General features: G+C 43.0%; 1 protein-coding gene across 2 annotated transcripts in view; it reads left to right on the top strand.

Annotated features, from left to right (window-relative positions):
• Nucleotides 1-12,632, top strand: part of IQSEC1 (IQ motif and Sec7 domain ArfGEF 1) — a gene marked incomplete at both ends in the record, with an annotated part of 318,984 nt that overhangs the window by 141,776 nt on the left and 164,576 nt on the right. The window contains one exon of one of the 2 annotated variants that reach the window (XM_080350599.1): nucleotides 3,903-3,989. The exons of the other annotated variant lie outside the window; for it this stretch is intronic. Within the exon in view, the coding sequence (XP_080206725.1) occupies nucleotides 3,903-3,989 (87 nt within the window). The remainder of the gene's footprint in view (nucleotides 1-3,902; nucleotides 3,990-12,632) is intronic. 2 annotated transcript variants of the gene reach the window in all.

Raw genomic sequence — 12,632 nt, 5'->3', positions numbered from 1 at the left:
TGAGAAAATGTTCTACTGAGTTTGGGAGGCTTGTTGGTGAATGTAAGAGAAAACGAAAATACAGTTATAGCTTTATGTGGTGATCAGTAATCTGTTGGTTTTTTTGTGTGTTTGTTTGGTTTTTTATTTGTACCTCTAAGCAAGAGTGAAAGAATGAAAAGAATGGTCATTTCTATTTGCTGATGGATACAAAAGTGTTGTTAAATTGAACCGTTTCTAATGGCAAACATAATAGAATGTATACAGAAGTGAGCAGAGCAGTGGAACCTACTGTGAGTCTGTGTGCTTACTTCGTAGCTGGATTTTTCTTGTGACACTTGTATCTGGAGGGGAGGATGTGATTTCAAGGGGTTTTTTTTAGACTTGGTTCTGTTTTTACTGTCTGACTACTCTTAAAAGAACTTTCTTTAAAAATGGAGAAGTGGTTCCCTGTCTCTGAGTACTTGGGGAGAGCTGGAAGAAACTTGGCCTGAAAGCAGGGAATGGCAAAGCTTCCGTGGCCACTGGGGTGTTGCAGTGATGGTTCAGAAACTGCACCTACCAGAAGAACACAGGTCAGTGTGGTGGTTGAACCCAGCAGGCAGCTGAACGCCACACAGAAAAACCTAAAACTCATGGGCTGAGATAAAGACAGTTTAATAGGACAGAAAAAGAAGATAAAATAGTAATAATAATAGAAGATACAAGTGGTGCACAGGGCTCACCAACCCGTCCCCGAGCAGCAGTCATGGCCCTGGCCAGCTTCTCCCAAGTTTGTATATGGAACATGACATGGTATGGTATAGAACATTGCTTCGGTCAGGGGGGTCAGCTGGCCTGGCTGGGTCCCCTCCCAGCTTCTTGTGCCCCCCTAGCCTTCTCACTGCAGGGCAGGGTAAGAACCTGAAAAGTCCTTGACTTGGTGTAAACATTGCTCAGCAACAGCTAAAATATCAGTGTGTTATCAACATTATTCTTGTTCTAAAGCCAAAACACAGCACTGTACCAGCTACTGGGAAGAAAATGAACTCTATCCCAGCCAAAACACAGGACAATCAATTTAATAATTTGTGTTGTGTCTTTTGAAGGCCACAGATTAGAGATGTAGAAACTAAACTTAATAGGACTAAGTATATGATACTGTGAATCGGGGAAGTGATTACTTCTCCTCCAACTCATTTAAATGTATTTCTCCTGATGTCTTTAGGTGTTTCAACCGAGCAAAACAACTGTTTGAAATGCAAACTTGTACTGAAGGCGGATGGAAAAATGTAGCTATATAGTGTTGGGGGAAGAGGTCAATAAAAAAAGGTGTTTGAATGTTCAGCTTTTTCCGATACGTTCCAGAGGAGTAAATGAATGGAAGTACTGTTTTAGCAGATGATTGAAGGCACTAAATGCTACATATGAATCTTGGATTGCACAAGAAGAAGGTGGATTTGTGTTGGGCAAAATTAGTGTACTATGACAGAGGCTGTAAAGCCTGGGCCTCATCTGATGGAGCATCAGTTGGAGCATCAGTCAGTGTGATCCAGAGGAACCAAATGACTGGGGCAAGATATCCCCGCATTGCAAAATTTGGAGCAGAGTCCAAACCTCATGTTTGTTTCTGTGAGTAGCTGGACAAAGAGCCTATCTCTGAATACCCTAAGAAATGGCTGACATCTAACCTTACATATTGAACGTACGTCTTTGACATCTGAGATGTTCTTTTGGACAACAGCAATGACATATGGTAACTTAATTACAAGTCTGCAGTTTAACATTGTCGTCTGCTCCATACCTGCACCGATGATACACAGAGTAGTTACTGCTTGCCAAACCTTTGGCACTTCCCATTTGCAATCAAGGTGACTGGACTTCTGCATTTATACTGCACCTACAAAAAGCAACTCCAAGCAGTTGCGCTCCTAACCAGACTTGTGCGGTAGGTGAGTATTGACCTTAGCTGCAGGTGAGCAAGCTGAGATTCTAGGGAAGACTTTCTCCTTATTGTGTAGGTTTTCCTGGAACCTAGGAAAGCCAGAGTAGGACAGATTTCTGCAGCCTGGTAGGAAGGTTCTTTTTGGAATAGCCAGGAGCAAGCTCTGTTCAAAATGCTTGGTTGAGCAGAATGGAATCCAGACAGATTCTTTCATACATTTACTGGTTTATTCTCTGAAGAAAGAAGCACTATACATGAGAACAGAGAGATTTGTATGGAAAAAAAGGGTGGTGGGAAGGGAACCTGGGACACCATCATACTAATTTCCTCCTTTTGCTCCTATTGAAAAAAAAATGAGGTATTCACAAAGCAGGAAGCAGTGATTTCATCAATGTGATCGGTTTCCCTACCCAGTGCGAGCCTGCAGAGCAATGCACACTTACAATGTGGGTCTGGGAGCTGTGAGGAGCAACTTGTGTGAATATCCTATGTTTTTCTTGTCAGAAAATACAGCTTTGGTGTGTTCTACCCTGTTCCATCAATGTTTTCAGTAGCATTGTCTGTCTTTGTTTGGAATTGTTCTGGTCATCTTCCCAAGTGGTTGAAAGGTGTCCCCCGTCACTAATGGTGCGGTGCAGGGCGTTAGCAGGGTACGGCCCGTGGTGGCGATCTGCCTCGTGACTGAATTGCAGTGCACTTCTGCTTCCAAAAGCTCAAGTACTTTACAGGACTTACCATCAGTCGCTGCCTTTAAACAGAAAATCCAGCTCATCTTGGCCACGCGGCTGCTGACACACTGTTGGCAACAGAAATCAGAACAGGCTGACCTTGTTCTTTTTGAAAAGGCTTAGTAACTGACTCCTCTATGAACAAAGACTCTTTTCTTTTGCCTAACTACTCTGTTTGATCTTATAAGCAAGTGACCTCACAGGATTCACTTTAAGTCTCAGGGATACAGAAGAATCAAAACCAACCTTCTGAAACATTTGTCAGGGTGCCAAGCAAAAGGGGCAGGGGGAGAAAGGTGCATGTATGTACACAAACACACATTCTATTTAATTCTTTACATGCTCAAAAGTTCAATGAGGCTTTCCAATGGAATGGCTACTTCCATGCTGGCACACCGGGAGAGCGAGGAAATATTGATGTTATTTATTTATTTATGATTTCCTAGAAGAACGTCGTGTCTTAAGCAATGTGGTTAGGTGGTTTTATCATGGAGGACTTAATGTGCTACACATTGTTCAATGTTTCCTGACACAAACATCAAAAAAGCTGAGAAGTGGACTATGTGTTGCTTAAAGATTTTCTAAGCTTTACTTCAGATGCAGTACCTTGTCTTGTTTTGCAACTCAAACATAACGATTTGTGATGCACAACATCTTTTTGTGTTGTAAATATATTTCTTTTTATTTTTCCATGCTTTGAACAAATGACAGCAATTAAATTTTTATCACACAGAACATTGTTTAAAACCTGGGTGAAACTTGGGTCTTTCAAATGTATAAGTGGCATATTGCAGTATGTTTGTAATGCTGGGCCTGAAGAAATCTTATGTCCATATTCATCACATTATTCCTCCTCATTTTTAAGCACTGTATTTGTAATGCCATTGACAAAGAAACAGCTTGACTGGTGCAGAGTAACACAAGTCTGAAGCTCCATTTCCATAGAAATTTTAACCCTCAGTGTTTAGCTTTTACTTCTGTTCCGCATGGCAAGGCAAAAACAAAGTCTGAAATTGGCATTTTATCTTAATTTTTCAACAAAACTTTGACTCTTCATTGCAACAGTTCATCACCGTCATCCTTGATGTGTATATTAAGCCATGGGACTATTTCCCTCCTTATTTCCTGGGATTCAGAATTGACAGCTGGACATCAAATTTCATTCACAGTTATCCTGAGTTTCAAATATTCCTGTTAGCACCTGCTTTTCCCTCCAAAGCCCCTTTCTAAACACTTGGTGTTTTGACTTTGTGTTTTTCCTTGTGTCGTAGGTCTTTAAATACTCTGCACCAGTTTTGCTGTCCAGCTCCATTGTACCATACCCAGCTAGCTGTCCCTGCCACACACTCAGAGTACAGGTAAGAGTAGATATGGTCCACCCACTTCTTATTGCTGAACAGACATCTCATGGTGCCATTTGACGTGAGGAAAGGGATGATAGTTTAAGTTTTAAAAGGAAAAAAAATATTAGAAAATCGTATCAAACATTTTAACATCTCATAGGGTAGTTCTGTTCACTTCTGTCAGGTACTCTTGAATTACACAGTGCAGTGAGTTTCATGTGCTTTAAGAGGCACATCCCTCAGACTCTGAAAGGCAGGAAGAAGCTGGTTGTAGGTTTAGTTCTCACCTAACGAACATATTGAAATGTTGATCTAATTTCTGTAGGATGTTGATGTTGTCCTGCACAACACTTGTTTTTAACGCTGGCTAATTCAGGCCAGATGTGAGGTAAGCCAGATGTGAGGTAAGCCAGGTGTGAGGTAAGCCAGGTGTGGTGGCACAGCCACGCTGAAAGGCACCAACCTGCACAAGGCTCTGCGCTGCCTTGTGATTTCAATGGGACGCAGGGATTTTGCAACAGATGCAGGCCCTTGATGCCAAACCGTGTGCCTTGAATATATATTAAAACATATATAGATGTCTTCTAGCAAATAATGCTTTATTTAACATAGATGTCTTTACTATGTGTTTTCCAAGTTCTCTTTGATCAAATACTGGAGAGCAGTAATTATGCATCTTAGTACAATTCACTGTCAATGTTTATTTTAAGTCATTTTGTGGAAGCATTAAAGGACAGCTAATCTAAATAATTAGAAATGTCAAAATTGTTAAGAAATTGTGCATGTCATGAAAAAATCGTCTTTAATTTTTACTTTTACTATTAGTGATTAACTTAGTGACAATTGCCAGCTCATGAATAATATTAATAATAAAATATTCAAGTCTGGTGCTGAAAAATCAAATCACTTTGCACTGGTAATAAGGAAAGACAAAAACAAACAATGAATCCTAAATCTGTAAATGCATAAACATATTTCTGATTTGAATCTTTCATCTCTTAGTTTTCTCTAATCACGCATGTTTGGTTTCATCCTGTTGTTTTACGTTGCAGCATCTGTTTGTATGTTTGGGTTTTTTCTCCATCAGAACTCAGTTTTATTTGGTGGTAGTGAATCCGTGGTCGAGTTGTAGGACAACTTAGTGTTCCTTCAGTGAGGAGCCAGGCCTGAACACTAGTACATTCCCCACTGACTTTTTAACTTTGTGCTTGAAAAACCCTAAATTCCCCTGGCTTTTTTTTTTTTGTCTTTCTGTCTTTGTACAGTAGAAAACCAAATGCCCTACGTGTGGCAGGGATCCGTGAAGCATGTACAATTTTTAGAGCGCTAATGTGTTAAGCCAACATACAGACTTGGATAATGGCCAAACATATGCCCTAAGACCTTCAGCCTTTTGTTTAAGGATTGGAGCGTGTGAAGGAGCCCATTATTGACCTCATTTGCCCTCCAGGATGTTTAGGTCTCAAACTCCCCAGCTGCGCATACATATATAGTCATAGCCCAGTGGAGATACAGGCACTGCCAGTGATTCATCAGAGAAGGATGGAGCAAGCAGCGGGCCGGGGCCAGCTGCCAGGAGCAGTGATGTGCTTTACCTCGCGTGGTTCAGCAGCACGTGATCTGTGCCAGCCCACTGGTTTATTATGAGTGATTAGATAAGGGAGGTCAGGGATTAGATGTGTCCTTTTTCTCCTCTTTCCTCCTCCCAGCCCAATGCACAAGTTACCTGGGTGTAAGATGAGCTTTTGCAGAAGGTGTTAAGGAGCCAGCGGAGTGGTCTGTGGCACAGGCGGCCAAGCGAGAGCGGCCAGTGGGCTGAGGGAGGAATGTCCCCCCCTGTCACCACCCGTGGAAGCTCCTCTTGGGCACCTGGCTGTTTGAAGAGCATTAGGATACTGGAGCAAGCCCAGAAAAGGGGCCAGCGTGGTGTCTGTGGCCAGTGCACTGACAAGTGAGGAGATGCTGGGAGAAGTCTCAAGGCTGGTGCTGTCTTCAACTCCTTAACAGGAGAGTATGGAAAAGGTGCAACCAGCCCTTCTAGGAGAGGATAGGACAAGAGGGAGGTTCTCCTGCCCCTCTGCTCTGCCCTGGGGAGACCACACCTGGAATCTTGTGTCCAGTTGTGGCCCCTCAGTTCCAGCAGGACAGGGAACTGCTGGAGAGAGTCCAGCGCAGCCACCAAGATGCTGAAGGCAGTGGAGCATCTCCCGTGTGAGGAAAGGCTGAGGGAGCTGGGGCTCTGGAGCTGGACAAGAGGACACTGAGGGGGGACTCATTCCTGGGGATCAATATGGAAAGGGGCAGTGTCAGGAGGATGGAGCCAGGCTCTTCTGGTGACAACCAGTGACAGGACAAGGGGCAATGGGTGCAAACTGGAACACAGGAGGTTCCACTGAAAGATGAGAAGAAACTTGTTCCCGGTGAGGGTGGCAGAGCCTGGCCCAGGCTGCCCAGGGGGTTGTGGAGTCTCCTTCTGTGCAGACATTCCAACCCGCCTGGACACCTTCCTGTGTAACCTCATCTGGGTGTTCCTGCTCCATGGGGGGATTGCACTGGATGAGCTTTCCAGGACCCTTCAACCCCTGACACTCTGGGATTCTGTGAAGAGGCAACAAAAGCAGAAAGGAAAATTCCGATTGGATAAACCATGGGGGAGAGAGCAGAATTTCATCATGAATGTAGTTGAACACTGGAGCAGAGGCCAGGAGAGGAGGTGGGATCTCTATGTGCAGCTGGACACAGCCCTGAGCAACCTGATGGTGGTCACCCTGCTTTGAGTTGGAATTGGACTATAGATATCTCCAGAAGTCCCCTCCAACACAGGTTATCCTGTGATCCAGATGCACTCTGTCCTTGGGAAGGAAGAAAGAGCTGCGAGTTTGTTCTGTAGAATTCACCTTCAAATTATATTGTGATGTTAATGCCGTCCCAGGTAGCACGTTACAGATGTGGTGGTGTGGTACAGCCGGGCTGTTAGTCTTCCTCCTCTCAGGAATTTGTTTGCTTTACCCATGAGTTACATTGCTGAAGGTGTTGTATCCAAACTAATGGCCTCAATTTGACATCGCTACATCTGCAATCTCTTAGTCAAGTATTATACAAATTTCGCACCTGTTTTTGTAAATGACACATATAGGGGAATCCTATTGCTCTGAATGACAGTGAGCTACTAAAACTCTAACAAGGCTGGGCTTTAAATTTCCACATAGATTTAATAGTATTAAATTTAGGGTTTAGTCTTCTCATGTATCAATTTATAAATAGAAATCACTAAAAACAAAACTAACAGAAATGGATGCTTCAGTCTAACTTCAGTTTTGAGGCTTTATTTAGAAAATATGCAGTGGGATTAATTTTGTAGCCCAGAATTAAAAATTAAATTTGCTCTGAAAGAAGCAATTAATGAATGCACTGCAGTGAAATTTGGAGCATCTCTGATTTGCTGCTAGCTAATTGCTGGATGTTTTATTCACTCCAGCAGTTTTATTTCTAGTCAAGATGATCTTTGGCATCTGTTTTGAATTGTTAATAGGGAAATAATGCATTTTTAATAACTGCAGCTATTGCAGTAATCCCTTGCTTGCTCATTTTACAACGTTCAAAATAGACAGAAATAATAGAAGTTATCTTGCATAAGAAAAGTCTTAGGAAGCCTAAACATATAACGTACTTCCAGCTCGTTATTTGTCTGTGTTCCAGTTACCCACATGCCTCCTGGGATTGCTTTTTTTGATTTATTTTTGCTTGGAATTTTTTTTTAAAAATAATAAAATCAGTAGTATCTGTAGCTTGGCTTCTTTGACTCCCTTCCTCTTCCTGCCTCCCAAAAGCAGAGCCTTAAGAACAACATACTGGAGTTTGAAGCTGCAAACTCCGTGAGGTGCTCTGTATTTGTTAGTGATGATTTGAATACAGATTTTGTATCTGGTGTGAAGGGCAAAATAAAGGAGCCACGGTTAGCCTGGGAGAGCTGCAAACGCCTGCAGCCACCGAGGCTTTTCTTGGAGCTGCTGAGGCTCCTGCCAGACATGGGCTGTGAGATCTCAGTGGCCAAACCGCTGGAGTGTGTGCAGAGCAAAGCCCGAGCTCAAATGGCATCGAGGGAAAGGAAATTCAGTCGTGTTTCTTGTTTGAAGAAGAGTCTCTTCCCAGCATTTTCTAAACATATCTGTGTAAACAAACTTCAGTTAGTACCAAGGCCAATGGTACCTGGGGTGGGTTAGAAGGGGGTGGCCAGTAAGTCAGAGAGGTTCTCCTGCCCCTCTGCTCTGCCCTGGGGAGACCACACCTGGAATCTTGTGTCCAGTTGTGGCCCCTCAGCTCCAGCAGGACAGGGAACTGCTGGAGAGAGTCCAGCGCAGCCACCAAGATGCTGAAGGGAGTGGAGCATCTCCCGTGTGAGGAAAGGCTGAGGGAGCTGGGGCTCTGGAGCTGGACAAGAGGACACTGAGGGGGGACTCATTCCTGGGGATCAATATGGAAAGGGGCAGTGTCAGGAGGATGGAGCCAGGCTCTTCTGGTGACAACCAGTGACAGGACAAGGGGCAATGGGTGCAAACTGGAACACAGGAGGTTCCACTTAAATACGCGAAGAAACTTGTTCCTGGTGAGGGTGTCAGAGCCTGGCCCAGGCTGCCCAGGGGGTTGTGGAGTCTCCTTCTGTGCAGACATTCCAACCCGCCTGGACACCTTCCTGTGTAACCTCATCTGGGTGTTCCTGCTCCGTGGGGGGATTGCACTGGATGAGCTTTCCAGGGCCCTTCCCATCCCTGACATTTTGGGATTCTGTGATTCAGCCTACTTGTGTAGGTACCAGACGCCTTATACTGATAACACACACATGCACTTCTGTGCACCTGAGAGTTGTGAGCTTGTTTGGTTCCAGTCTGAGGACAGCTCCGCAGCCCACCTCTGAGAAGCTTTCCTACTCTGCTGAAACTGGAGGGGGTTTTGGTTTGATTTTAATGCCCCGTAGTCCTGATGCTGCTGTAGCTGTCACCTCTTCAGGCTGCTGTGTGCTGGGGGACAGCAAAAGTTGTTCTGGGAATGGCTCCACAGAGGAACATTGAACGCAGAACAGTGCCCATGCTTGGGAATAGAAAGTCTTTATACCTGTATTCTTTGTATGGCTATGTAATAGATGCAACTACAACTGTGGACCGATTTGCTTACCACTATTACTGAAGCATCTTTTCATCCAATGTGTTTATTCACAATTATGATTTCCTTGTTCTGATTTGCATGACATGTTGGCTGTCACTCATTCCATTCACCATCCACTTTACCTTCCATCCTTCTAATATTAAATTAGATGCCCATATCATGTCCAAAGACCATTTTCAAAATCTTGAAGCTAGAGATTTTTATTTTCTTTTTTTTTTTTTTTTTCCCCAGTGATACCTGTGAAAACAAAAAGATAATGCAAAGGATGTTATAGTACCAAAGAAATCCCATCATTTTCTTGCAGTCTCTGCCCGCTTAATGTTTAATCAGCACCTCTGGGAGGTAAAAATATTATTCTGAAAATACTGTACTTATGTGAAATTTTAATATGGAATCTTTGTTTCACCAGGTAATGTTGGCTTACATGCAACAAACCGCTGTATGGAAGATGCTAGAAGGATTGGTTGTGCTATTTCTTTTTGCCTGAGCCCCTGATAGGCATTGTAGCTGTTTTGTTCCCAGAACTAGTTAACACAGAAGCTTAACCTACACTGATGTCTAGCTGACAGATGCTTCTATACTGTATGAGAGCGGTTTGGTTTTTCATAAGCTTTTCAAGAGCACAGTGGGAATTCTTGCATGCTAGGTACACTCAGGGAGAATTTGGAGCTTGTTGCTGAGATTCTTAAAAGTGAAAAATACCTATTTACAGATAAATCTGGTCCTTTCAATTCTTGGTTTGCTTTTTCCACTGATGAGCACTGTACTGTTTCCCAGGCTTAGACACGTAGTGAATATTTCACAGATCCTTCATCCAAGCATCTGTAAAGACATCCCACAGTACCCAGTGTACGCCGCAGTCCTGTGGTAGTTTCGCAGGGAACAATCAGTCCCAGGTGAAGCTGGCGTTGCGCTTCACAACCCTTTGTACTACTGACATGCGACTATTGATTGACATTTTCTACAAAAAAAAAGAGTTGAATAGGAATCCAATTTCTAACTGAATACCAATTGCGTAGCTATATAACTTGGCACATTTAAGCACTGTAGCCTCTCTTTGTGGTATGCAGAGATTTAAAAGCTTGAAAATGTTTTTTCATATTGAGCTAAAGAGTAAAAGCAACATGGCTCAGACCAGCCAGCGGGTTGCGACAAAGATGCGATATACAGATGAACAAAGCAAACCAGATCCCAGCTCTGACTAAATCATGCACTCTGTGCTAAGTCAGTATGAGGTTCAGATGATTATATAAGGCATCTGTGTTCAGACCCCATGGCAAAGGAAAGCTGGCATAATTATAGTAATACTTGTAATTTTCCACTTGATGCCTACATGATCTGGCGATGCAAAAAATGGTGAATTGTGTCCATACTGTTTGAAAACAACCAGGAGCTGGCAGAATATCATGAAATTTACTATTTGGCTTTGGATTTACTTGGTTTTTTTTCTTCCTTCATTGTGTTCCTTTCCATCCTCCTCCTTTAGCTTGTTATTTAGTTTAAAGGAAATGGCCACTCGTGGTTGTGTTACTGATAAAGAAGTGACCCCGTCCAAGCTTCCTGCTAAGCCGGCATCCCTTCCTCCACCCGCCATAAAGCACATTGTAGCATTACAGATGTAGGTATTCCACAGTGCTGTTTAATCGCCTCTGTGTTGTCTGGTTCGTAGCACCATTCATGACGCTGGCAACTCTGCATGGAAACAGAGTTCTTCCTTCTACTTTAAAAGGAGGTGGGGGGAGGACTAAAGTGCAGATCTGTCAGTAATCAATATTTGTGTGTGTAAATCACCAGCAGAAGGGGAATGCATCTGTTCTGCCTTTTCAGTGGGATATGGCAGTGAAAATACCTGTGGAAAGCTTCTTTTAAACATATTAAAAATAAAGGAGCTATGGCCACAGTAGGCTGGGTATGTGTATGACTACTTAATGTATTTTTTCTTGTGGAAAAACAGCAATTGCCCTTTCAAAAGGCCTTTTGCTTCAGACTTTAAGTGTTGGCCTAGGCTCATTTGATTGTTCTCCATTGTGTTGAATGTTCTCAGACTGAAACGGGTTAATTGGACGGTACTTACAAACAAGTCACAGTATTTGTGGATTTAAGAACAAAACCACAAGAGTCTCAAGCTTGATTTTCCTAATGCTGTTCCCTGTGATTCTGTTCCTCTGTCTTTTTTCTTTCTTGCCCCCCGCTTCCTTGGCAGGGAAGATAATGTTCTGCACCAGTTCTGCTGTCCGCCTTCGGGGTCTAGTAGTCCATCTTCAAGATAACAGCGAAGCTCGGGGGCGCTCAGTGTGCAGTCAGTGCTACATCTCTATAGTCCATCTCTCCTCTCTTACGGGTGTGTATGAGACTGACACTTGCATGGATGCCATAGGATTCTGATTCATGTCAAGTTTGAGTTGTTGCAAATGGCACAGCCGTCAAGTTTTGCCACTGATGCTTGGTAATCTCCTCTCTGTGCTTTTCTACAGCTCTCTTCCTTGTGTCCAGTATTGAAACCACATGCAAACTGTAAACAAATAAGTAAAATGCACCATTTATTTACAACTAAAATAAACAGAACCATAAGTCTTTAAGTGTACTGTGAGTTTTGTTACTGTACGGACACGGTCATGTGGTATGAAGGGTACAAACTAAAATGATGCTGAGGATATGGGGCGGGAATGGAGCTGTTTCTTATAATCTGTGTTTTTACTGCTAACCATCCTAGAAATTTTTTTCAAGGTCATGTAAACACCAGTGTGACATTCTGTGGATGACACCATGTAGAGATTAACCATTCTTTCTTTGCTTTTTGATTATTCTGAGGAACGAGCGCAGTTCTGTTGTTGCAGCAGACGCTCTAGCTGTGAGTGATTGCATTTCTAAGCTGGTTTGAGGTCTGTCTCCTCATTTTGTCTGCCTGTGTTTGTGAAAGTCCTGTATCAAGCACTAGCAGAAGTACAAGATCATGACACATGTACTTTCTGATGAAAATATTATTGTCTAAGCTGTGCACAAGGTTGTCGTTAAAGGAACGAACTTGTTCTTGAATGGCTTTGTAACTTCAACCAGGTAAATGTGAACCTGGCCATGGGTGTCTAAGACAGAGTCCAAGTTACCATTGCCCAAAAGGCACGTTGATCACATCTTTCCAGACACATCGTGTGGCTCTGAAATAACTGGGTGCGAGGGGAAGAGCTATTAAGTCTGTTGTTGCTATCAGAAGTTAAAATATTACTCCAAAACTTCTGGAGCTCATGTAAAGGTAGACGTGGTTTGGTGTAGGGTGAATATTGACATTTACATGTGGTTATACGTGGCTTTGAGGATGGGATAGAAGGAGAATCATCATGATGAAGAAGGGGAGAACTGTAAAGGTAGCAGAAGGCTCATTTTCATCCTGTATAATGTGGTTTTTTTTACGACCCTGAAGGGATACGTATTAAAAAAACCCAGAATACAGGTTATTTGCTTTTCCGTTTGATTTGATCTACTGTTTCTTAGCATTTT

Source organism: Nesoenas mayeri, assembly GCF_963082525.1.
Source record: "Nesoenas mayeri genome assembly, chromosome: 10".
Lineage (NCBI taxonomy): Eukaryota > Metazoa > Chordata > Aves > Columbiformes > Columbidae > Nesoenas > Nesoenas mayeri.
The sequence above is the reverse complement of the archived record's forward strand: the minus strand, read 5'-3'. Positions and strand labels throughout refer to the sequence as shown.